Source organism: Talpa europaea, assembly GCF_964194135.1.
Source record: "Talpa europaea genome assembly, chromosome: 12".
NCBI lineage: Eukaryota > Metazoa > Chordata > Mammalia > Eulipotyphla > Talpidae > Talpa > Talpa europaea.
In genome coordinates, this window is record NC_140079.1 from 50,826,332 (window position 1) to 50,852,195 (window position 25,864).

At 41.4% G+C, this 25,864-nt stretch overlaps 1 protein-coding gene across 4 annotated transcripts in view; it reads right to left on the reverse strand.

Annotated features, from left to right (window-relative positions):
• Positions 1 to 6,208, reverse strand: part of EDEM3 (ER degradation enhancing alpha-mannosidase like protein 3) — a gene marked incomplete at both ends in the record, with an annotated part of 61,144 nt that extends 54,936 nt beyond the window's left edge. For all 4 annotated transcript variants that reach the window (XM_084250847.1, XM_084250846.1, XM_084250845.1 and 1 more), the window contains 2 exons: positions 1,505 to 1,550; positions 6,051 to 6,208. In XM_084250847.1, the coding sequence (XP_084106973.1) occupies positions 1,505 to 1,550; positions 6,051 to 6,208 (204 nt within the window). The remainder of the gene's footprint in view (positions 1 to 1,504; positions 1,551 to 6,050) is intronic.
• Between the last annotated feature and the right edge of the window lie 19,656 nt (positions 6,209 to 25,864).

The following is a 25,864-nucleotide window of genomic DNA, read 5'->3' on the forward strand; positions in this document are numbered from 1 at the left end:
AAACCAGGAAGTCCTCTGAAGGTGGTCTTCAACAAACTGCTTTGTCACAAACCCATTTATTAAATGCAGTATGTTGTAGGGAAAATGTATTGATAGAATTTATTGCTGTTTACCTAATAAGGGACAAGATAGTAAAGATGCTGTACTTTACAAAGAGAGCATTCTTTTCAGTGAGATATAATGAACTGATCCAGCTCTTCACATTTTTTCAACATGTAACCAAAATTATATACTTATGAAATGGCTGAGGTTTGACGGTGTAATGTGGTTCCACTTGGTCACCTCATAATCATCATCCTAGATTTGCTAAACTATGCTTTGCTCAAAACAATTAACCAGGGATAAATGATGTTGAAAGAAATATTAAGGTAATGGCTGTGCTTTTGAGAAATAAATTCAAAATTGCGTTTTCAATATGGTTTAAAATACCCAAATTTCATTACCAGTATATTCCAAAAATATGTATTAAGAACTCAACATATACTCCTAGAAAACATACATTATGAAAAGAAATAAGGACTATCAAGTATAAAACACAAAAATCAGAAATACAAAAATGCATAAAAGTACATATACTTAGATAATCCTTATAGATGAAGATATTTGGTTTATAGTGAAAAATAGATTCAGATAACCAGTAGAAAAACATTAAAAGCAGAATCAATTAATACGGGTTCTTTGCCAAATTTCTCCAACTGCATTTCATATCCCTAATCATAAAAGAAACGCTGCTAATATGTTTTAAAGTATGAAAAGTCTTAAGAAGCAATGTTCAGAATTTAAACTTTTCATAATTACATAAATGTACATGTAAAATTTTCTCTTGAACTCTAAAATTTATTGTTTCATTTTTGTTTTAAGGTTTTAAAATTTTTAATTGTGGTAAAAAAAAAAACCCACAAAGTATAAAATTTACCATGTTTAAGTTCAGTAGTGTTAAATATACTGCATTGTGCAACAGATCTCCAGAGCCTATCCATTTTGTAAAACTGAAGCTGCTATTTTATTTTAAATAGCTGAACATTTTAAAACAATATGGTACAGCGTCTAGAATGCAAAACATAGTCAAATCAAAGCCCTCTATGCATACATACTTTGAACAGAGACTAGGTGATAATTTGGCTTTTTTTTAAGCAATGGTTTTCTTCATATAGTGTATAAAGTTGTGTTTTTTTTTAATTAGAATAATTTCTCTTAAGGTCGACGAGAACAACTTATTCATGTTTACATCCACAGTATCTACCAATATGAAGCACTCAATAAACACAGTCAATAGAATCAAAAAAAATTGTTCAAACACAAAGTTTCATAACTTAATTCAATTATTCTTACCTATTCAATACACTGTTTGCCAAAGAACCATTACCAAGAATATTCTGTTAGCCTATGTTTACACTTTTTTTTAAAAGTGTGCCATTAATCTAGGTTTCAAAATTTTCAGTTGACTGTTTCACCTAATATTAAGTTTACATAAATATTATGTAAAGATAAGTTTTTTACTTACCATATAGTTACCAAATGCATGATCAAACATTTCCAGTACTTGATTCCTAATTTAAAAAAAGCAGAAATGGAAAAAAAAAATTAAGTATATTGTATTTAAAGTCTTTCAGAAAGTTAATGCACCTTCATAAAAATAAACCAATAAAAAACAAAAGAAAATTTAGTTAGAAAGGGGAAAAACCGGGTTAGGAAATACATCATTGTTAGTAAACAAGCTTTCATCAGTCACCACACAGAGCCAGATCAAACTTTTACTATTGCTAGCAATTTATATACAACAAACCTTATAATATATATCTCCTAGGAAACTGATCACCGATGCAGGTCATGCAGAGAATATTGATGCTGAAAATTATCAATAAGTACTTCTTAATAAAATTATTTAACAAAACTCTAGAGAGTTCCAGAAGAAAAAGTATGGTACCATTTACTGCTTATCCTATATATTCTATAAAGAGGGATTGGTGGGTGTATATATTGATGTAAAATAACAATAATCAAACAACCTTCTGCCTTTCTTCTCAAACTGAATAAAATCACATTTTCAAAAGATACTGTTTATGATTTTATGATGTACTCTGTTCCTTTATAAAAAAAATTACAGAAAGTCAAATAAATAATATTCACCTCTAAAATGAGACTAATTTTTTTTTTTAAAAAAGTCTATTTTGGTTAACTCCTGTTTTTCAAAATCCCCAAAATGATTATTTAAAATCAAGTCTACTGATCCCCACACCAGATTTACTAAGTCAGAATCTTAGTAATAAGAAAGGAATCAGGGGCCTCCCTGGTGGCACAGTGGGTTGAGTGCAGCACTGTGAAGCTGTCTGCAGCCTCTGCAGCACGGGTTTGATTCCCCGCCAGCTGGGAGATACCCACGTGGCGCAGCAGACCTCTCCTGTCTCACACACTGCTCTCCTCAGCAGTGCTTTTGGTCCATCTGCCTGTTCTGCTCCCTGCTCTATCTCTGGTGAATTCTCTCACCCTCCGGCGCTTCTGGCCTGTACCCCAGTTCTTGTATAAATAAATAAATCTTTAAAAAAAAAAAAAAAGAAAGGAATCAGTCTTTCAATTAAACACTCTCAAGTTTGGCGGGTTGAGAGCTATAGGAAAAACTGTAAGTCAGTGTTATGATTTGACCAGGTGAAATCTCATAATAATTAGCAAAGGCCAAATAGTTTAATAATCTTTTATTAACTTACTATTATTCCCAAAGTTCTACTGCCTAAGGTGAAGACTTAAAGTATTAAAGAAAATGGCTGGCTATGTTTTAGTTTTGGCTCCTCTTATATAGCAGTTGTCATTTTAAAAACTGTAATCATGATAGATTAAATACTGGCATAATACTGGTAGCAAATAAAAAAGAAATAATTTCCAGATAGTGGTTATAATGACCAGCAAATTCAAGTACAATCAAACCTGTGAACTGAATATATTAAGTCTTGACAACTTTTTATGAATAACAACCAGTTAAGAGCACGTAATCAATAAAACACGATGTAATCACTTTGCTAAAACATTAAATCTTTATGTGTTTTTATGTATGACAGAATACGGCAGACTACAAATCAAGTTATCTCAGAAAATTATGTATCTTACAGCATCCTTCTTAATATTTATTATATTGCAGATAATAAGGATCTCTCAAATTAGCTAAAAAAAAAAGTTTAAATTTCCCTTTCAAGCACTGGTATCAATAAATGGAATATGGAAATATTTCTTCCTTCCCCTGAGAGGGAATTAATACAAAATTACCAAGAAGTAGAAATTCCTGTAACTAGTAATGGTAGTGCCTAGGCAGTATATTACAGATAACATTAGCTTGAACTTGTTAAACCAACTTTGCTCTCAGTTTTCGAGTCTGAGTAAATCATGGCTGTATGATTTACATGCAGCACATGATCAGAAGCACATGATCAGCACATGATCAGCAAATTTCACAACACACACTTTGAAGTGGAGATATTTAATATCTCCACTTTGTACTCTCCCTTAGACATATAAATTCTAACAAAGTCGCATTTAAGTACAAAATGGCAGAATTACTGTATTAAACAGAAAATGCTTCTACAAGGTTTACGTCAACAACTGGATAAAATGTATTGGAAATCAGATCCACAGTTCAAAGGTATGTGTCTCTCTTCATTTTAAAATAATGTCCACAAGTCAACTTATTTTAAAGTAACTTTGCCTGTGGGCCTCTCTGGTGGCACAGGTAGTTGAGTGCAGCCACTGTGAAGCTGTCTGCAGCCTCTGCAGTGCCAGTTCGATCCCAGCCAACCATGGAGGGGCAGACCTCTCCTGCCTCACCGATGGCTCCCTTCAGCAGTGTATTTCAGTTGGTCTGCCTGTTTTGTTTCCTGCTCTGTCTTGCTCGCACATCTGGCCTGTACCCCGGTTCTTGTATAAAAATACTTTGCCTGTCAAGCTATAGAAATTAGGTGTATATTTTCATTTAATGAAGAGACATTACAAAATCTTCTGCTATAACTTGAAATACAAAGACAAAATAAGACTACATAATCAGGTAAATAAAAAACAACTGCAAGCAATGGAGCTTTATCTTTTAATTGGTTTGGGAAAGGGGTGGGGCATTTTCTCCTTTTTATCATAATTCATTATTTGGGCTTTCAAAAAAATCAAACAGGTAGATAGTAATAAGTCAGAGTTCAGTTTCCTGAAAATCCCTGAGGAGAAAACAGTCAAATCATTGTTATTTGTGGGTTATAGCTTTAGACTCTTACTGTAGTCTTAGGGCAAGCTAAATCAACAAGCCTCAATAATTGTAATTTCACTTCATAAGAGACCTAAATTTTTCATAAGATGCCTAATATTTGAGTTAAAAATTCAAGCCAGCTTGGTTGGCTTTTCAATATAAAGAGGAGAAAGGATGGCAGTGGTCAAGTAAGTGTTAAGAGATCTAAAGTTTTTCTTTTCAAGTCTTACAGCCATGCAACATGGTATGGTAGTGAGGCCATTGGTTCTGAGGCCACACAGACTTGAGTCTCAATACTGATTCCACCATTTACTAACTACACGACTGAATAAGTCTACCATGAGTGGCAATTTTCTTAGCTACAAAATGGGGATAACATTCACCTTATTAAGAAATAGCGGATAAGAGAACATATGCAAAGTTCCTGTTAACAGGGTAGGGTACTCAGTAAAACATTTATCAGTGACACATTAAATTCAGAAAGAAAACAAAAGGTACTTGAAAGTTATTTTTCTTTCATCAAGTCACTTTTATTGCTATTTTACCTACAAACTAGTATGTGACTCTTGCAACAACTTAAACAAGGAAGCAAATAAAACCTGATGATTCCACCTACCCTCCATCCCAACCCCATGAGGTAATCATCTTGCCATATTTTCCTGAGCTTAGACAATTTTTCTGTTGAAAGCAAAATCGGATGGTATTATACATATTTTGCAACTTGTATTTTTTTGTCTTAATATATGCTAGTCTTTCAAGATCTCCTTCCTCTTTAATATCTGAATTATTTCAGAAAGTGGATGCTCCAAGAAACACTTGCATTCTTTCAAAATTCTTGTACACCTATCTCTATATCCATACATAGTGCTTTCATCTACTATATGGTAGCTTCTCCGAAATGGGAATGATGAATCAAACAGTGCACACAATTTAAATTTCAGGAGATATCATTACTAAGTCATAGCAATTGACACATCCGCCAAGTTTTTTCTCACCGAACTACCCAACACTGTATCCATGCGTTCAGTATCTACTAATCTAAGGGCACAAACTAGCCATCTCCTCCTTTTGATCTCCATCTCTCACAATTAGGAGGCTGGGCAGCTTTTCATTTTTATTGACCATCTGCACTTCCTCTCGAGTGAATTGAATTAACTCCTCGGGCCCTTTCGCCCATTTGCTACGACTGGGTCTCGAATTTTTCCTGATTCACGTGTGGGGCACTGTAAATACAACTGCTGGTTTTATAAACTTCAAAGACGGATAAAATCACTTCAAGTAAATGAACAGGTACTCTCATTACAGCTTTCGGCTGATGATCCAACACGGTTCCACCATGAAAATGCACAGCAAGAAAACGCTAACAGGTGTAAAGTCCAAGTTCCAATGCGCGCCGTCTCCCGTAACAGGTGTACACACTATGTCCTTAACTGCTGCGAGATCAGCAACATTTTCCCAGGCGGGAGCTCCCCTGGAAGACACTCCAACCCCGTCCCCGACCACACACACGCGCGGGGCTCGCGCGCAGCGCCGCGGGCTGCCGGCTCCGGCGGGCCCCTGACCGGGTGGTCGCGCTGACCCCCGCGGGTGGCCAACCCCACGGCGCCCGCACGGGTCACGCTGGCCGGGCGACACCCCCCGCCCCGGACGGCGCACGGCGGGAGGCAGCCCTCACCCTCCCGGGCCACGTCCACCCGCCGGGGTCCGCGCGCGCCCACCGCCGTCCCAACGCGCCCGGACAGGCCCCAGCATGCCCGGGTGGCAGTGACAGGCGCCCCGCCCGCGGCCGGTCCCTCGAGGAAGCCCACCCCGGGCGGCCCGGCACCCTTACCCAAGCTTCTGCTTCTCCTCCCTACTCATGGCCGCGGCCCCCGCCGTCCACACGGACGTGGCCGCCACCAGGCAGAGCGCGGCCGTCGCCGCCAGCAGGCTCCATGGCGCTCGCAGAGGCACCGGGGACCCGCAGCCCGGTCCGCCGGCTCCGCTCATGGCCCCGCGGTTCCGCGCACGCGCAGCGGCTACGCCCGGCCGGTGGGACACATTGCCGGACGCCGGCGGCGAGGGGGCTGCGAGCCGTGCCGAGGGCGGGCTGCTGAGTAGCGCTAGCGGCCGCCGTCGCCCAACTGTCTCCCGAAGACACCGAGCCGGTCCCCAGCGCCAGCGCTGCTGCTGCCGCCGCCCTCCGCCCTCCGCCCTCGGCAGACGAGCGCCTCCCCCGGCTTCCGGTGTCGTAGTCTAGGAAACCGCCTCCCCCACGCTACTTCCGGGTGGGGTCCGGGACGTGGAGCCTCAGAGCCAACGGGGACCGGACGGGAGGGAGGCGGGCTCCCGGGACGAGAGAGGGCATTGGCTGGGAGAGGTGAGACGTGGACAAAAGGCGGGACGGAGCAGGGACTCTCGTTCGAGCTCTCTCTCTCCCGACCCGTGAACTTGCCACCTGAAGACTACCAGTCCCGGCATGCACCGCGATCCCACGCCGCCCGGCCCGCGCGCCTGCCCTCCCGGAGCGCTGCACTCTGGGAGATGTGGTCCTCCGAGGACCCCCGGCGGGTCCCGGGTTCCAGCAGCTCAGGCACGGTGCAGCCAGGATTTCCTGACAGGGCCTTCGAATCCCGGGAATCCGCCAGCATGTTTCCTCCTCCTGGGAATGATGTTTCTCTGAGGGCTACAGAAAGCGACTCACTCGTCCCCATGCCTTAGGGAATAGTGTTGGTTAGGCTTCTGCCCTCGGGGAGATTGCAAAAGCAGTAACAACAAAATGAATTGAGCTTTTGATGGCAGTGGGCTGAGTTTTGTTAATGGTCTCTCATGCACTCTTCTCAACTCTCGTAGGTAAGTACCACCCCCCTCATTTTGCAAACGAGGAAACAGAGGCCTGAAAAGTTAGGTAGCAAGGTCTGTCACTAACCTCTGGGTTGGTTTCCAACAAGCCTCTGAAGGCCCAGTTGTGACCACTGCGCCGCCCCTGGGGGGTGAGGAATGCTTGGGAGACCTTGTGCATGGTTAACTATAGTTTACTTTAATAACACACTGTCAGGAGAGCAGTGTCAGCTGCAGGGAAAGTTTAAGGAAGGACATTGAACCTTGCAGTTTGCTTTGATGAGTGATGCCCAGGTTAACCATTGGTACAGTGACACATTGTTTTTCTTGTGTGACAATTCTATAGATAGGTGCAGAGTTGCAGAGCTGGATGTAACATTTCTGACTGCAGTAGAATTTCTTACTCCTCCCCTCAAGCGAGTTCAACTTTCTTTCTGGAAACTTTTCTTCCTAGACTTCTATCACCTTGCATCCTCTGCTTTCCTTGTGGATAAAGGAAATGTGACAGTCACGTGGTGGCATCTATGACCCATCTTTCTTTACTCGCCCTTTCTCTTAAAATGTAAGTGTTCCTTCCATTTTAAGATTTTTTTGTCTCTTTTCTCTTTGTCCTTTATTCCTTGTGATTTCTTCCACTTGTAGATTTAATTATCACATCCCTGTGGTTGATTTCTACATCAATATCCTGATCTCTAGGCCCACCTTTCCCCCTTCCTAATACAAATTTCCTCACCAGTTTTTCTTCATGCCGAGCTTTATGCTAGGTTGAAGGTAGCTTAAATGTACTACGTTCTTTGTTCAGTTAATGCATCAGAATCATCTTCAACTCACCTTCATTCATGGTCCATGCCCAATCAGTGCCAAGTTCTATAGTTTCTACTTCTGTCACTGCCTTCATTTCTGCTCCCAGATCTGCTCTGTTCAAGCCTCCACTACCTCTTTCCTGAGCCATTGCAATGGCCTCCTAAATTATTTATTTGCCACCAAACTTTTCTTCCAGTTGGCATGCAAGGACATGGGCAAACCCTTGAACATCACATCTCCCTTCGCCCATGCCCTATCATCCAGTCCCATGTGATAACAGATTCTCATATTATATTCTTTCTGTGCCCTTGCTCTTATTATCCCCTCTGCTAGCCTACTTTTTTTGTAGAACACGCACTACCCATTAAGTCTTAGGTCAGATCCCAACTCCACAAAACCCTTCCAAATCGCCCTCTCCCCATTTCTTCCCTGTATTCTGTCTTTATTATTATGTTTTTAATCGTCTGCAATGTCTATGAGATTGTGACAGTTTGGAGGACAGGACAGGGGCAGGTAAAGGGCAGGACAGGACACTGGGCAGGTTTTCTGATCCCATGCAGATCGGGTAAAGGAGGAGACAGAGTCCTGGAGCCCTCAGTGGCTTTTGCAGGCCTTTTTTTTTTTTTTTTAAGATTGATTGATTTATTTATTTATACAGGCATTGGGCACAGTCAGAAGCGCAGGAGGGTGAGAGAATTCACCAGAGCCAGAGCGGGGAGCAGGGCAGGCAGAAGGACCGAAGTACACTGCTGAGGGGAGCAATGGTCCGCAGGAGAGGTCTGCGCGCCATGGGGGACCCTCCTCTGGTGGCACTGCAGAGGCAGCGGACAGCCCCGCAACCTAGCGCCCAACTGCTGCGCCATCGGGGAGGCCCTTGCAGGCTTTTTATTTAGTTTTACCAGGTATACAGCAGGCAGGGGTGCTGGGGGGCTGGAAAGCTGTCAGTCCTCCAAGCCCCCAGCAAATCTCCACTCTATCTGGGCTCTCTGGTGTTCTCTCGTGTTCTCTCTGCTTCTCTGCTCTCCTGCTTCCTTTTATTCTTGGCTTCTGCTGGTGTTTCCGCGACGCCACCCTTATAAACTTAGTCTCTCAGCCCAGTTATACTCACTTCAGGTGCCCACCATCAGGCATTCATTCAGGACCACAGGGTTCCCTCATCTATCCTAATGGCAGGAGGGCAGAAAAACCTGATACTTTTACCTTACCCTACACTTTATTATATGTATGTTCTAAAACTCAGCACCATGCCTTTGCTCAATATTGATGCTCAATAAAGGTTGAATATGTTATTTGTCTTTTATTCCTTCAGTTTTCCTTATTTATAAAGATAATATTCTGGTTCTTTTATTAACTTTTACATGGATGCTGTGAAAACAAGTGAGTTCATTTGTGTACACTATTTAATTTTATTTCATGGACCTGCATCAGTTCCATGCTGACCCCTCTGCAGTAGCTGTAATGATGAAGCCAGCTAAATAAATAATACCTGTGAATTGTTCTTGGCCCTGGCATAAAGAACATGACAAGCTAAAGGTCATCACTAATCATCCAATTTTGAAAACCAGGAACAAAGAAAAAAAGACAAAGAATCAGTGACCTTCTGTTATATTGAAATGTCATCAAGTCAATTATTTGTAGTGGATTACTGGCAATAACACGGTTTTTACCTTCCTGATGCCCCAAGCCTTTATAAAAAGTCAAGATTGACTATTAACTGTCATTAAGAAGCAATGTACTCAAGAAATACTGACTTTAAAAATGTTCAGCATTTTCTGGGTTTCATTTCCTTGGATTATTTGTTTTCAAGCTAACATTGCTTTCTAAAAGTGCACAATGAAGAACCAGAACATGTTCTTTTTGATTTACTAAATAAGCAGCTTTTTCTCTTTTGCTGAAATTCAATTTCTAGCCAGTAGTTCAGTCAAATTTTCACTAATCTCTACAAAACCATCAGGACAAAAGTTGGTGAAGCCTAAAAAGCTTTGCAACCAACGATGTACAAGGTGGAACCCATGGAAGTGAAAGAAAAATGTCTTCAAAAGAGAACCAACTTTAACCCCTTCATGGAAATAGGCATTCTTAGCTAATTGGCACTTTTGGGACACTAGGAAAAGTTAACATTCTTTATTTTGAAACTGACACATTATTTAAAATTTGACATAGTGAGCAAAAGGGTGTGGGGATTAATTGAGGGAGATCTCAGTGTGTTATGCAGGAGGAGAAAACTGGAAAGCATCTAGGAGAGTGATGATATGGGCTTTTAAAGAATATGGGAGATACTTTTGATGTGTATGGCCCCATAACAAAGGTAAAAAGGAGCATTTATACAATGGCCTTTAACAGTTAAGAGTTTGTTTGCACAGCCTTGTAGCTTATGTAAATATATGTCACCTGGTGTTTGCTTTACTTTTTTGCCAGGATGGATCAGGCTTTAAGGGGAGGTGGTTAGAATCACATGGGCTCACAAACACAAGGAAGAGTGAAATAGTCCAGGAGACTGGGACCAGCTGTGTCCAGAGAGCAGCAGTTGCCCCTCAATGACTTAAATTCTTTAGTAGGACAGATCCAATTACTCCTCAAACTCTAGTGTGGAATTTGGGAGGGGTGCTTTTGTCATTCTTCAAATAGCTTTTCCTATCATTGGATAGTGTGTGGAATTTACAAAACACTTTTCTTCACGAGAACCCAGTCTTGTAAACATTAAATAAAACCAGTACTTATTTTCGGTTCACAACTAGGAACTTTACAGCCTTAGAAAGAGTACTTCGTGAAAAAGGTACTTGGTAAATGTGGACAGACTCCATGCTTGGCTGCCTGACTGATCCAAATTCCAAAAAAGAGAATGGAAAATTTGGAAGATTCACTCCCCCCTACAGATGTTCCCAGGGCTTTTTCCACCCCTCAGTCACGATTTGAGATTTTCAAAATCTCTTTCAGCTTCAGATTATTATCGCCTTCCTGTCTGTGACACCGGCACCCAGCTCTCTCAGGCAAGAGATGTCACTTCTAAGTCATGTTTCCTGTTAAGCTCACTCTTGTGGATGGGTCTCTCATTCAGCAGCCATTTTCTGTTTATTTTTGCAAATCAGAAAAAGCCAAGTCCCCTGGCTCATCACAAACCAGCCCATCCTGCCTTCGACTTCTAAACCTCCATTTCGCAGTAACAAATTGCCAGTTGGGCATCACAGGTGTAGTCAGCACCCACATTCTCACAAGTACCAAAGTATCCAAGAACAATGACTGTCAGCCAGGCCTGCTGCTGATTAGCCATGTTATCATCAGCAAACTACTGAATTTCTTTGGGCCTTACTTTCCTTATTTGTAAAATGGTGTAGGGTAAGGTAAAAAGTATCAGGCTTTTCTGCCCTCCCTCCATTAGGATAGATGACAGAACCCTGTGGTCCTGAATGCATGCTTGACGTTGGGCACCTGGAATAGGGTGTGGGCTGATGTAGATGGGATTCACCTGGGCTCAGACTGGGCTTTTAAGGGCGGCGTCATGGGGACGGAGCAGAAGCTGAGAAAGAAGCAGAGGAGCAGAAGCTGAAAGAATGGAGAAAGGAGAAACATGAGAGAGCAGAGAAGCAGAGAGAAGGCCAGAGAGCCCAGATAGAGTGAATACTTGCTGGGGACTGGGAGGCCCCCAGCACCCCTACCTGCCATGTACCTGGTAAATCCCTATAAAAGCCTGCAAAAGCCACCGAGGGCTCCAGGACTCCTCCTTTACCCGGTCTGCTGGATCAGAAAACCTGCTCAGTGGCCCATTCCTGCCCTTACAAATGGGAATATGAATCACTGTTTTTTAGGATCAAATGGTTTCATTGATGTAATTTAGGGGTGTTGTGAGGAGGATAAGATGGTGTAGGGAAGGAAAAATGTCAGGCTTTTCTGCCCTCCCGCCATCAGGATAGATGGTGGATCCTTGTGGTCCTGAGTGCATGCCTGATGGCGGGCACCTGGAATAGGGTGTGGGCATAGGTAGATGGGATTCACCTGGGCTAAGACTGTGCTTTTAAGGGCGGTGTCATGGGGATGCCAGTACAAGTCGAGAAAGAGAAGCCAAGAGAGAAGCAAAGAAGCAGAAGCAGAGATCACCGGAGAGCCCAGATAGAGTGAGGACTTGCTGGGGGCTAGGAGGCCTGCCAGAACTCCCGGCCCCCCAGCACCCCTGCCTGCTGTGTACTTGGTAAATCCCTATAAAAGACTGCAAAAACCACTGAGGACTCTGACTCCTCCTTTACCTGGTCTGCTGGATCAGAAAACCTGCACTGTGTCCAGTCCTGACCCTATAGATGGTATCTGTAAAATATTTAGCTCACTTTGAAAAGTTTACAGTGGCTCAAGGCTCTTTTTCACCTTCCCATGGCCAGCCTCTACAGCCACCACCTGCGGTCTTGTTTTCCTCTAGGTTTTGTTGCCCACATGTGATAACGTGTTATTGTAAAAAGCCGCCTGGGGGCCTCCCTGGTGGCACAAGGGGTTAAGTCTTAGCACTGTGAAGCTATCAGCAGCCACTGCAGCATGAATTCCATCCCCAGCCAGGGAGCTGACCCACATGGCACAGCAGACCTCTCCTGTCTCACCCGCTGCTCCCCTCAGCAGTGTATTTCAGTCAGTCTGTCTGTTCTCTTCCCTACTCTGTCTCTGGTGAATCCTCTCACCCCCTGAATCTCTGGCCTGCACCCCATTTCTTGTATGCTGTAGGGTAAATAAAAGGTATCAGGCTTTTCTGCTCTCCCGCCGTTATGATTGGTGATGGATCCCTGCTATCCTGAATGCATGCCTGATGGCGGGCACCTGGAGTAGGGTGTGGGCATGGTGCAAAGGTCAGGAATGACCACTGAGCAGGTTTTCTGATCCAGCAGGCCGGGTAAAGGAGGAGTCAGAGTCCTCAGTGGTTTTTTGCAGGTCTTTTTTTGGGATTACCAGGTACACGGCAGGCAGGGGTGCTGGGGGCCTGCCAGCCTCCCGGCCCCCAGCAAATCTTCACTCTATCTGGGCTCTCCAGAGTTCTCTGCTTCTCTCTCGGGTTCTGTTCGTTCTCTGCTTCTCTTTCGGCTTCTCTTTTGGCTTCTCCTGCTCTTCTCGGCTTCTTGGCTTCTGCTGGCATCCCTCTGACGCCGACCTTAAAAGCCCAGTCTTAGCCCAGGTGAATCCCATCTACCTATGCCCACACCCTATTCCAGGTGCCTGCCATCAGGCATGCATTCAGGACCGCAAGGATCCATCATCTGTCCTGATGGTGGGAGGGCAGAAAAGCCTGACATTTTCTTTACCCTACACATGGGTAGGTTGGTACACCTGGACTGAGAGACTGGGCTTATAAGGGCAGTGTAAGGTCAGGAATGAACACAGTGCAGGTTTTCTAGGATCCAGCAGACAGGGTAAAGGAGGAGCCAGAGTCCTCAGTGGTTTTTGCAGGCTTTTTATTGGGATTTACCCAGTACACAGCAGACAAGGGTGCTGGGGGGCCAGGAGGCTGGCAGGCCTCCCAGCCCCCTGCAGGTCTTCACTCTATCTGGGATCTCCTGCCTTCTCTGCTTCTCTCTGCTCTTCTCATGGCTCTGCTTCTCTCTCGGCTTCTACTTGTTCTTGGCTTCTTTTGGCGTCCCCGTGATGCCGCCCTTAAAAAGCACAGTCTCAGCCCAGGTGAATCCCATCTACCTATGCCCACACCCTACTCCAGGTGCCCGTCATCAGGCATGCATTCAGGACCGCAAGGATCCATCTATCCTGATGGCAGGAGGGCAGAAAAGCCTGACATTTTTCCTTACCCTACAGGGTGCATCATGGGGACACCAGTAGAGAATGGAACAGCAGAGAAGCAGAGACCACGAGAGAACGCCGGAGAGCCCAGGAAGAATGAAGACTCGCCAGGGGCTGGGTGGCCTGCCAGCCTCCCAACCCCCCTGCACCCCCGCCTGCTGTGTACCTGGTAAATCCAAATAAAAGCCTGAAAAAGCCACTGAGGGCTCCAGGACTCTCCTCCTTTACCCCGTCTGCTCCAATTACAGAGAACCTGCACTGTGCCCATCCTGCCACTACATATGCATAAATTAATAATTTTTTTCCCTTTAAAAATTTTTCAATTTATTTTTAGATAGCACTTATGGAAAGCGAAATAGACAGGATTATCTACTTTTTATGGCCAGTATTTTTTAATTTAAATAATATCTTTTTTAAAAGGTGCTTGTGAGCTCAAGCACAGGGCATGTGCAGACATCAGGTCCGAGTGTGAGCATGGGGCCCACACACCTATGATTACAGACAACTGGGCCAAGAAGCCTGAGCGCAGGCACGCCATCCTATAAATACAGAGGCCCAGGCTGAGATCATTAGGAGAACAAAGATCATTGCGAGATTGGGAAAGAGAAAAGAGAAGCCAGGAAGAGAGTGCAGAGATGTAGAGACTGGGAGGCTCCATTGCTGCCTGCCTCCCAGTCCCCCGGCTCCCAGCCCCCCAGCACTCCTGTCCCCTTGCTTCCCTGCCTGCTTACTGCTGATCTGCCTGTACCTGATTCCCTGCTTCAGCATTAGAGGCCTGTTGAATCTACCTAAGGCTCCAAGATTCTTTTATGTCTTCACCCGAATCAACCATGAACCTGTCCACCCTGGTCATTGTTGCCCTACAGAGCTTAATAAATAGTAGCCATTGATATACTCATTATTATGGGGTAGAAAAGAGAAGTTATCACTATCAAGGGAGGGATTCAAGGGTGGCCGCAGCTGTTGCACAACCCTCAGGGCCGTGGTTCTATTCTCAGCCCCAAATCTTGCTTACTCCCTTGGCTTGCTGACCTCCACTGCTGTTATCTTGATCCGAAAATATAGCCCTTTTGGATCTGCAACTCAAGTGATTTGAATTTAGACTCCTTTTCTTATGGAGAGACCTTTGTAGTTATATAAGTTATGGAATACAGTTAATGACATCTTTTTAGCTTTTTTGTTTGTGTGACATTCTTTAGCTTCACTTTTTGTTTACAAACTATCTTCATTCTCCCATGTAACTTAGAATCAAATTTGCAAGTTAATTATATATGAAATTGAGGGTCATGGTGAAGGGTGCCCAGCTGATCAGATCAAACGCATTAGGTAAAGCAAACTCAATGTTTGTTGGAATACTTAAGAATTAAAAATAAGCTATTTATATAATGGAGCTGACATTACTCATTATTCAAATCCAACATTCTTCCTAGAAACCACCTTTGCACGCACGCACGCACACACACACACACACACACACACACAATGTGCACATACTTGATCACCTAATACTATCTTTTCAAGCTTTCTTTCACATACCCCATGATCTGAATTTGTTGAATCCCATCATTTAACCTCAGAATTGTACTTTCCATACAAATAAATGTTGGCAGTCCTTAGGTATTTGAAATTAAGTGTTTCCTGCTTTCTTTTCCAAGCTACAGTTGAATGAAAATATGACTTTCTGTTCTTCTCCAAGTGTATTGAAAGGTTTTTGTGCTTTTTTTCTTTATTTGTGTGTGTGTGTGTGTTTACAAACAAAAAAGTCAAGGAGAGAATATTTGCCATGGATAAAAAATAGCTATTAGTTTCCTTAAAGGTCAATCTGCTTCTGATGTTTAGTATCTGTATACAAAAGTCCTCACTTGAAAGTGTTCAATGCATCCTTGGAAACAAGGATGACTTTAAGTAAGAACACTTAACAAAAGCAATTTTGTGTTAGGTTAATTGGTATAAGCAAAAGTTAATTTCCGACACTATATTCCTAATCACAAAGACATCAACATATTTCTAAATAAAGATCCAAACCACTTTTGCTTTGAAACAATTATTTTGATTCATTCATTTTCCAATCACTTCTTCAAATTCATGGGGTTGGGGGTGGGGTGGGGGGGTATATAGAGCCTCTCCCAGCAGGTGAGGGTCCAGGACAGACTCAATCCAGGATAGGACACCCAACACAAGCACACTTACCCACACACCCACTCTCACTCCAACTGGGACCACTGAGACACAGGAAACCAGAATTCCCAGAGAAGACCCATGCAGACTTGGGGAGAAACTGCAGACTCCACACAGCCAGTGTCCCACACAATTCTTTTTCCTCATCAATATTATAACAAAATGACACTCAAGGCATGCTGTAAAAACTCCTATACACATAATGGTACTTAAAACTTCATGAAATGTGGTTTTAGATATCATTGCTCTTATGATTAAATTTCACCTGGCATTAGGCAATAAGCCAAGCACAATTGCACTGTGCAAGGTAATGTACCATTGTTAGTCCACTGCTAAAGAGTAAGACTTTCCTATTAATTCTAGAGATAATGCCAAGCAAATATATCTTCAGAGCATTCTCCATCCTTCCTTGGGATCTTATTCTCAATTTTGGCATCCTCTTGGGGCTCCAAGGGAATCCTACTCTAATGTCTAATAATATTTTTCTGGTTTCTCTGTGCTTCCCCACATCACTTCCATTTCTTTCTTCTCTTCTTCATCTGGCCTGGGTAGGCACCTGTACACACACGAAGCACACACACACTGCTTTGTTCTAAGCATTGAGCTCCCAATCACATGATCTGAGTTCTAGGCTTGATCTGTCATTTATCATTCTATGCAAGTCAGTTTGTCTAAGACTTGTTTTTTGGTTTTGTTTTTCGCATTCTATATGACCAAGAGAGGTGGGCAGAAATGCCACATGTGGAATCATATTAGTGGTTAAGAAGGGGGAAATACAAATGACACAGAAACATTAATTCCAAAGGACACCTGCACCCCTATGTTGATAGCAGCACTATTTACAATAGGTAAGCTTTGGAAACAACCCAAATGCCCAAAAATAGATGACTGGATCAAGAAGATGTGGTACATATACACAATGGAATATTACTCAGCAATCAAAAAAGATAAGCTCATGCAATTTGCAGCAACATAGATGGAGCTGGAAGGGATCATGCCTCAGCGAAATAAGCCAGAAAGAAAAAAAAAAAAAATACCGGATGGTCTCACTCACAGCAGGAGTTTAGAAAACTAAATAAGGGACCAGGAAAAAGAATAACTATAATAAAGAAAAAATCAAAATCAACAAGCAACTATAAATCAGAGACACACTACAAGAGTGGGAGGGAAAAGAGGGATTAGGGTCAAAATAAGGGGGGTGCAATTTTATGGGGAATATAACCAAGATGAAAATGCATACGTTGTACAAAATGAAAAATGATGTAAGAAATATATAAAAATAATTTTTTTTAAAAAAAGAAGGGGGAAATAACTGTTGCCAATAGTTTGTGTGCAAAATTAGTGGCGTATTTTGGGTTGATAGCAATAGCCAAATTATAGGAACTGGAATATAAATTATTCTCCAGCAACTTCACATTTATAATTAAATGAGGTCTCAAGCCAATTTCTGTCAAACATACAGACATTTAATAAGCAAACATTTTTTCGCAAGCTGAGCCAAGGTAACACATACTATCAAGGAGTATGTTCTGGGAGTCTGATGAAGGGTCAGTCCTGTGTCCTTTCAGGTTCTGCAGTGATAACTTTCCATGAGATGCACATGAATAATATTCCAAAACTAGGATTCTGTCACCCTTACAGAAAGTCCAAATCAACTGGAAGTCCTCTATACCAGACAACATCCTTAACGGTCCTACTTCTCACAACTTGTTCATGCCAGGATGGGACTAACTAAGCGATTGTAAGTCAGTCCATGCAGGTTGAAAGTCACTAACTTTATACATGAAAGTCTATTTCTATGATCCATGATGATACTAACAAACCACTTTCAATAATGAATATTCTTTTTTGACATTTTTTATATTAGAGTGATGTTTGGTCTTAAAAATGGAGGGCACCTACTTTGGGGGGCACCTACTTCTGTAGTACCTACATTCTGGGAGTCTTCCTGATGCACTACAGCAGCCAGCCTGGAGTGTAACTGCAGCCTGAGTAACTCAGCCCTACATAATAACAAACCGTTGAAGATTCATACACAGACAATATCATGCAGATATCATATGCAGACAAGATATATATGCAGACAATATCATGATGATTGCATTTACAAAGGGCATACAATATGTCAGGCACAGCCCCTGTTCCTCAACATGTGAGAATTATTATCCTTATTTTACAGATGTAGAAAGTGCAGGCAGACAGCCAAAGCAGGAAAATGCACAGCCGTGTTTTGATATAAGTCCAAACCATTTCTGTGTTACCAGGATGACCATAAATTCTATAACCATCTTGATCTACATCATTGCCATATTGTTATTTGATTTGTGCTCCTTTTCACTTTCAAAAATGTCTCAATTAAAAAAAAAAACATATATGATCATCAAAGTATCTACATTGTCCCCAAAGTTGAAGGGCCTCCTTCTCCCAACTATGTCAAATTCTATCAGATATATCAACACATCATAGCAAGTGCTCCAGCCTGGCTTCTTCTAGGCCAACCAGACTATTTTGAATATAAGAAAGGAAAAAAAAAAACAAAACAGTATAGTTAGGCAGCACCAATTCAGGAAAAGAAAGTCCACTAATAAGAAATGCAAGTCTCCTCCTTTACTAAGAAAGATGTATTGATGACTCACCAAGAAACTGGACAGAATGAAATAAGTGATTCTAAAATGTGCTAAAATCTTACAGGAAGAAAAACTAAGTTTTATTTTCAACCATGTTTTTTCAAGAACGTTATTATTAACTAAATTTGGTATCTATTTTGCCTATTTCTATTTACCCTTACCTGGAACATCAGGGAGAAATTTTTCACCTAGATTTTATCATTTTAGGTAATATAATAATATATAAAATTACACAATATAAAAATCATATCTTTGGTGTAGAGTTACACTTGCCAGTCAATTGTGGGAAATAAAAAACATTTCTCTAGGATGCATTGAAAATTTACTCAAAGAATATTCTTTTTTCAAACAAAATAAAAATTGCTTTTGTTGCCTTGACCTTTATGTCTCCTGTCTATTGATGTGGATGAGTTGAGTAATACTAATCTTTCTCATCTGAGAGTTAACCATGGCAGAGACACATGGCCTATGACCCAGTCATGAGCAGGCCTCCAGAACTAAGGCTCTTGTGTGAGACAGACAGCACTCTCAGTCACTTATCACCCCACCACTGGGTAAGCCATACGTCAGCCTATCATCTTTTGAGTAGAGAACACTAAAAAGGATAGAACATAATTTGTGTAGAGCTTAATACTTTTTTGATACATCTATGAGAAAATGTATCTCAACTCTTAACTACGTTTTGAAAATATCTACTCAGCCTTTGTGGTATCTTGGACAAGATATGAAAGATCAATAGATTCAAACTAAATATACAAGATTTAAGAGTCATCAAGCACCAGAAATAGGAGTTAATGCCATGGAAAAGTAGTTCTTAACCTGAGAGATAAGGACCCTTGGGGAGTCTACCAGTTGCTTTAAGGTGTCCATGTAAGCCTAATATTGAATGTAACATGTCCTCTCCTAGCAGAATGTATTTCATCACATTCTCTAAGAGGTTCCAGACTTCAAAAGGCTAAGAATGGAGGGCACAAGGACAAGTTTCAGGAAGGAACATTGGTGCCCTCCAACAACTTCTCCATTTGAAAAATGGAAGAGGAGAAATAAAGAAAAAAGAGAACAGATGGACGCAAACCAGGGAATAGAGCCAGAGAAATCAATGGATGAAAACATTTGAATAAGGGAGTGGTCAATAGTGTCCCCATGTGCAGAAAAGTCAAATGAGATAAGGACTTTAAAACCCTTATCTTACTTGCAAATTGCCTGGGGTGGTAGGTTCTATATGCTGCAGATACTCAGTAAATATTGGCAGAAAAATTATATCCAGTTAAAAACAGAAGAGTGAAGTAAAAATTAATAAAATTATTTTTCCAATGTCAGGTTCGACAAGGTTTGCCTGTAGGTCAACAAATAAAACATAGGTGAAATTAGAGAACAGCACTTTATTAGATCATTGTATAACATCTCTTAACTAGTGAATGAAAGCAGTCTCCCAAATAAGTAAACCAGCTTGACACACATGCAGCAGCTACTGACATGGAGTAATTGAAAAACTGTTTGTCTCCTTAATACCTCAGTATCACTTTGCCTGCTATTTGAAATGCCTGGGAGCATATGTATTATGTTACTAGGATTATATCACCTGGGAATTGTGCCACATTAGCAGACCAAATGTTTGCAGAAATGCCATAAATTCACCATTACCAGAATTGTTAGCTTGAAATTAACATTATGAATTTTATCTTGCAAGATTTTCAAGTTTATAAAGATATCATATATAGTGTATCATTTAATACTAACAGTCCCCCCAAACAAGTTGTCATAAAAGCCTCCCTTCTAAGTTAAAAAAAAAAAAAAAAAAAAACCTATGTCTTTTCAGGAAATGGAAAAAATGAATAGATGAAAATTTTGAGCATAGTACAAATGACAGTAATGATGATATTAAATCCATTCATTAGTTATGGTATGCTCCAAGGTGCTGAAAGAAAAGGACCCAAATAGAATGATTTGTTCAAGACCAAAAGTTGTTTCTCTCCTTAATAATATCATGAGCAGGTTGGCAATTCTGCACCAACAAACCATTGTACTCCATAACTTCACCCAGGAACTCAACATGCTATTCAGTCTCTGGTCAGCCCACCCACGGTAGAAGCTAGCTCACCAGTATCGCATAAACATTCCAGATTGCCTGAGGGGAAGGGTGGAGGGGAGCGCAAGCAGATTCCTTTATAAAGGATGTGACTAGAAGTTACACCCATAGCTAAAGCTCACATCCTATTTGTCTCATGGAGACAAACATTCAGTCATGTCTAGCTGCAAGGGAGACTCAGATTTTTAGCCCTTAACAGGCAGTCCGGCTTAAAATCAGGGGATTTCAAGTTCGAAAGAAGAAAATTATTGGGGACACCTGGTACTCTGTGCCAAACGTGTCCTTTAGTGTTTTTGTAGTCATGATTATACCCTACAGTGAAATGCAAATGTGAACTTTTGATATATTTAAGGATTTTTAAAATGGGTTAACTGTAGAAAACATGTCCCATATTACTTTAAATATTTTATATGATGTATGGTTTGTCTATCAATCCCTACATACTATAAATAAACAATAGGATTTCCTTGAAAGGTGTTTTTTTTTTATGGCATCATGGGAAAATTTTACAATTATAAAGGTAGCTCAGCTCATCTTTATGGCTTCTCTCCTCTGTGGAAGAAGCATAGAGATTAAAGTACTACTAGAAATACTGCAGGAGATGTCCCTTGACAGCACTTAAATCCCTTGGTGATGGTCATTAAACAGTAAAAGCTGTGATAGTGTTACAGGGCAGGGAGAAGGGCACCCCAGAATCCCCAAACCTGCCTACTCTAAATAGGTTCTGCCATCTGCCACATCAAGACAAAACAGGTAAGACCTTTAATGGAAATGAACTTTAATACAATTAGTGAACAATACAGAAAAAACAAGGAATATAGTTTCTAAATTAAGGAACCAAGGTTACTCATCCCCTCTTGGGTAAAAGTCCACCCAAACGTGATTGGCCCAGAGCAAGGCCCGAGAGCCTGCCACTAGTCTAAAGCACTGTCTGGCAGGGACCCATAGAAAAGGATCAGAAACAGCCAGACAAGTCTGGGAGGAAAAGAGCAAAATCAAAATCAAGACAAAAGCTGCCATTGTTGGGGCATCCCTGGTGGCACAAGGGGTTAAGACACAACCTATGAAGCAATCAGCAGCCTCTCCAGCACGAGTTCAATTCTCTGGCCAGCCAGGGAGCAACCCACATGGCACAGCCGACCTTTCCTGACTTGCCCACTGCTCCCCTCAGCAGTGTTCTTCAGTCAATCTGCCTGTTCTGTACCCCACTCTGTCTGTGGTGAATCCACTCACCCCCCACACTTCTGGCCTGTACCCCAGATCTTGTATGCATAAATAAATAAATCTTTTAAAAAAAAAAAGCTGCCATTGTTAACCTCCCCACGGGTCTCTCACCCACATCTGTTTCAACCAGTTCAGGACCAAGAAGCAAGTGCAGTTTCTTCACATGTCTCTCTGCTCCATATGCCTCCTTCAGGTCTCCTTCTGGCCCTCCATCCTGCTTCCTTCCTTCCTGGGTCTCCTTCTCCCTGCTCAGCTCCACCCTCCCTTGGGTGGGGCAGGGAACCTGGAACCTCCCCTTTTCCTGGGCACCACCCTATTACAAGAGAATTGTTACAGGGCAGCTCCAATGTGAAGTGGGTTGCCTGACTGTGGGTTCTCACTTGTGCACTTACAAGAGACTTATGAGACTCAACTGCAGGCACACACAAAAAGCTTAATAAAGGGTTTATTTACCAAAGAAGAGGAAATGAAGAAATGGATAACTCAGGGAGAAAGAGAGGGAGATAATTGGTGCATGCATCCTACCAGTTCCTCTGAGCTGGGACCCCAACAGCATGCTGAAAGCCAGTAGAAAACCAAGGGCCCCCATGGCCCACATGTCTGGTTATATACCAAGCCTGGCTGCTAAACTTCACCCTCAGTTCCCAGTAGTCCTCCCTTCGTGGTGATGACATATGGGATTTGTAGTCCTTGGTGTCCTGGATCTCTTTGGTCTGGGGTGGGGTTGGGGTCCATAAAACCTGCCTGTGGAGTTTGTTCAGGACATCCTTTAACAGAAGTAATTATAGTTGTTCCTGGAAAAAAAAATAAAATAATTAAATTTAATAGGCGTATTCCAGTAAAAGTACTAGAGGGTGGTTCTTTATGTTCCACTGCTAGAGAAGTACAGCCTGTTAAAAGTTGATAAGAAAATGTAATGGCTTGCAGAGGCGTTTAATTTACTTAATGCTAGATTTTGGCAAGAAAGGAGGGGCATGATGAGAGAGGTCATTCAAGGAGGCATGAAGGTACATAACTTGAACAGAAACATCCTCCCGTATGCCAGAGAATCTGGCTCTCAGAAACCTGCTTTGTGCATTATTATTTTCTACTCTCAGAAATCTGATTCATGATTTCATTAGTGGCACATTCTGGAAATGTATTGTCCAATACAGTGGCCACTCTCACATGTGGCTAGTAAGTACTTGACATGTGGTTAGTTTGTAAATGGAAATATATGCTGAATTTCTAACACTTATTTAAAAACAGTGTAAAATAGCTAATGATTTTGAATGCCAATTGTATGCTTACATGATGATATTTTAAATATGCAGAGTTCAATAGACTGCATTATAAGTACTAATTTCATCTGTTTCTTTCATTTTTTTAATGGGGCAGCTAGAAATTTTTAAATTACATTGTGACACATATGATATTTCTGTAAGACAATGCTAATGTAGAAACTACACAAGAGAAAAGACAGGTGATCTCTTTTTTTCTAAGTTTGAACCGACCTATTCTAAGGTAGATTTTCCTAATCCAAAGGTTATAGAGTTTGAAATCAGCAACTTCTCCACCGTACACTCTCTAATATCTCAAGTCTATGCAAGACACTAAGAGCATATCTGAGTCATAAGGTTCGGGTTAGAAATTTTCTAAGGGTGGATGTCTTACTTCACTGCATGATTCCTTTTATGGATAATTCTAACTACCAGAAATCCTTTCTTTACAGCGGTAAGAAATTTGGCTCTCTATAATTTCAATTTCTAAGATGTTTTCCTCAGTATAATTAAAATAAATCTCATCCTTCTTCCCTCTGAGACTTCCAGTTTAATTCAATGTAAAAAGTACAAGTCCTATGGAAGGAACTGTAAACAGCCACCTGCTTCTCCAGCTGCCCCAGCTCAAGTCCATTCCTCGCAGTACAAACAGAATGATTTCTTTTCCTTTTACTTGTTTGACATATTTTTATTTGTCAAAAGAAGTTCTTTTCTCAAAATATTCATTCTCCAAAACTCTACAAATACAAGTTGTGGGGGAAAGCAAGAGTCATTATGAGATAAAAATATTGACTAATGAACTGATTTCTAAATATAAGTTAGTCTGCACTCAAGTAGCAGTTTCAGTTTAGCAGATGTGCAGAGAGAAACAAAAATAGGACATCAGGCCACCGCAACCTGAAGAAGATGGAGAAATTATTTCCTGATGGATTTCGATACCTTAGTTTCCATGACATATTTCTGTAACCCTAAAATAAACTCACCTCTTTTTACCTATGTGGATTTGAATAGTTTGTTTAGTTCCTCCAAATGGTGTTGACTATATCAGGAGGACAAGCACTTGGTAACTCATATCTTTTTGCTGTAGATATTTTTTGGAGAGAGGGCACAACACTTCTGTTCAATTAACAGAAAGATTTTTATAGTTCAGAGACCTTTTATTCTCCCCCACCCCCCCCACCCCTGCCATGTCATGAATTCACAGGGGATGGGCTGAGCAGCTCAAGCACCCTTCCATGGGTTTTCACCAAGTAAGTTTCTCTGGGTGGAGCAGGCTGGCACTTGAGCCCAAGTATCATTCTCTTAGGCTTCCTTTTTTTCCTGATCATTTTCTTTCACCCAATTTAGGAAGCTGCCTTGGCTCTAAGAGTGTGTAATAAGCTCAATATGAACATTAATTCTCTTGGCAATACTCTTGCTCTTGTTTATTTATAGCAGTGCCAATGCATGCTGGGTAATATCCAGACTCCTCCAGGTGTGGGGCGTTCCTGTTTGAACAGAGCCCATCCGCTTGAAGTCCACAATATCACCATGCAGATTCCATGTATGTGGCCAAGGAAGAGCTCCATGTCTTCTAAAAGGCCTGGAGAACATATATTGGGCGCCTCTCCTCTTCCCTTTGTGTTTGTCATTTTGGTGATTTACTGGAAGGCGTTGGTTTCAGTCAAAAGGAAGGCAACTAACATCTTGTTGGTATATCTACAAGATCACAGAAAGAAAAGTGCAGGGAAACAAATCCTAGCTAAAGACCTGCAAATGGGAGTTAAAGGTCCAGACCAAAATTAAACAGAGAAGGAAAACACAGATCCTCAATAATGTTGTTTCATTAAGTCACTTTTCCTTATAAAGTTGATGAGAAAAAAACAATTGATTCTGACTGGGACCACTGTCTGTGTGGGGTTTGCACATTCTCTCTGTCTCTGTGGGTTTTCTCCAGAGACTCCAATTTCTTTCTATGGTCAAAACTGTACATGTAAGGTCCATTGGTGCATTTTAATTGTTTCAGTGGGAGTGAGTGTGGAAGACACCCTGTAACAGTCGGTCCTGCCCAGGGTTGGGGACCCTGAGGTGTCAGGATAGACACCAGATTCCTTTGATCCTGAAATGGAGTAACTGAATTTAAGAATGAATGGATGAATGAGTGAATGAATACAAATGACTGCTTCATATTTGAGTGTTTAGGTTTTTATTTAGAACGTTGATGATGTTTTTGTGATCGTAGGAATATGCCGTAGGAAATAAACTCTTGTATATATTAGTTACCCTTTGGTAAAATGACTTTCTCATATGTTGTTTCAGTTGAAGTCACGGTTTCCAAGAACCTATTAATGAAGTTAAGTGAAGATGTACTTCACTTCACTCACGGAAATTTTTAAAAAACATTTTTACTGAATTACCCTGACATATAATAATGTGTAAATTTAAGGTGTGCAATGTGTTAATTTGATACATTTATATATTGTAATATGATTACCATGGTAGCAATATTTAGCCACTTAGTACATTACATAATTATCTTTTTGGTGGTTGTGATAATTAGTGATAATTGAGTTTTCGTCTCTTAGCAAGTTTGATGATTATAGTACAACATTGTCTGTGTTTATTATACTGTGTATTAGATAGCTATAGCTAATTTATTACTCCTTATAAATTTGTACCTTTAAACACTACTTTATCTTCCATTCCCTATTCCCTGGGAACCACCATTTTACTTTTTTAGAGCTTGACTTTTATTAGAATCCACATATGAATGTATTTAAAGTACTTGTCTTTCTCTTATGATTTGTCTCACTTAGCATAATTTGCTCCAGGTCCATCCATATTGTGGAAAGTGGCAGGATATCCTCCTTTTCATGGTTGAATAATATTCCATTGTGTA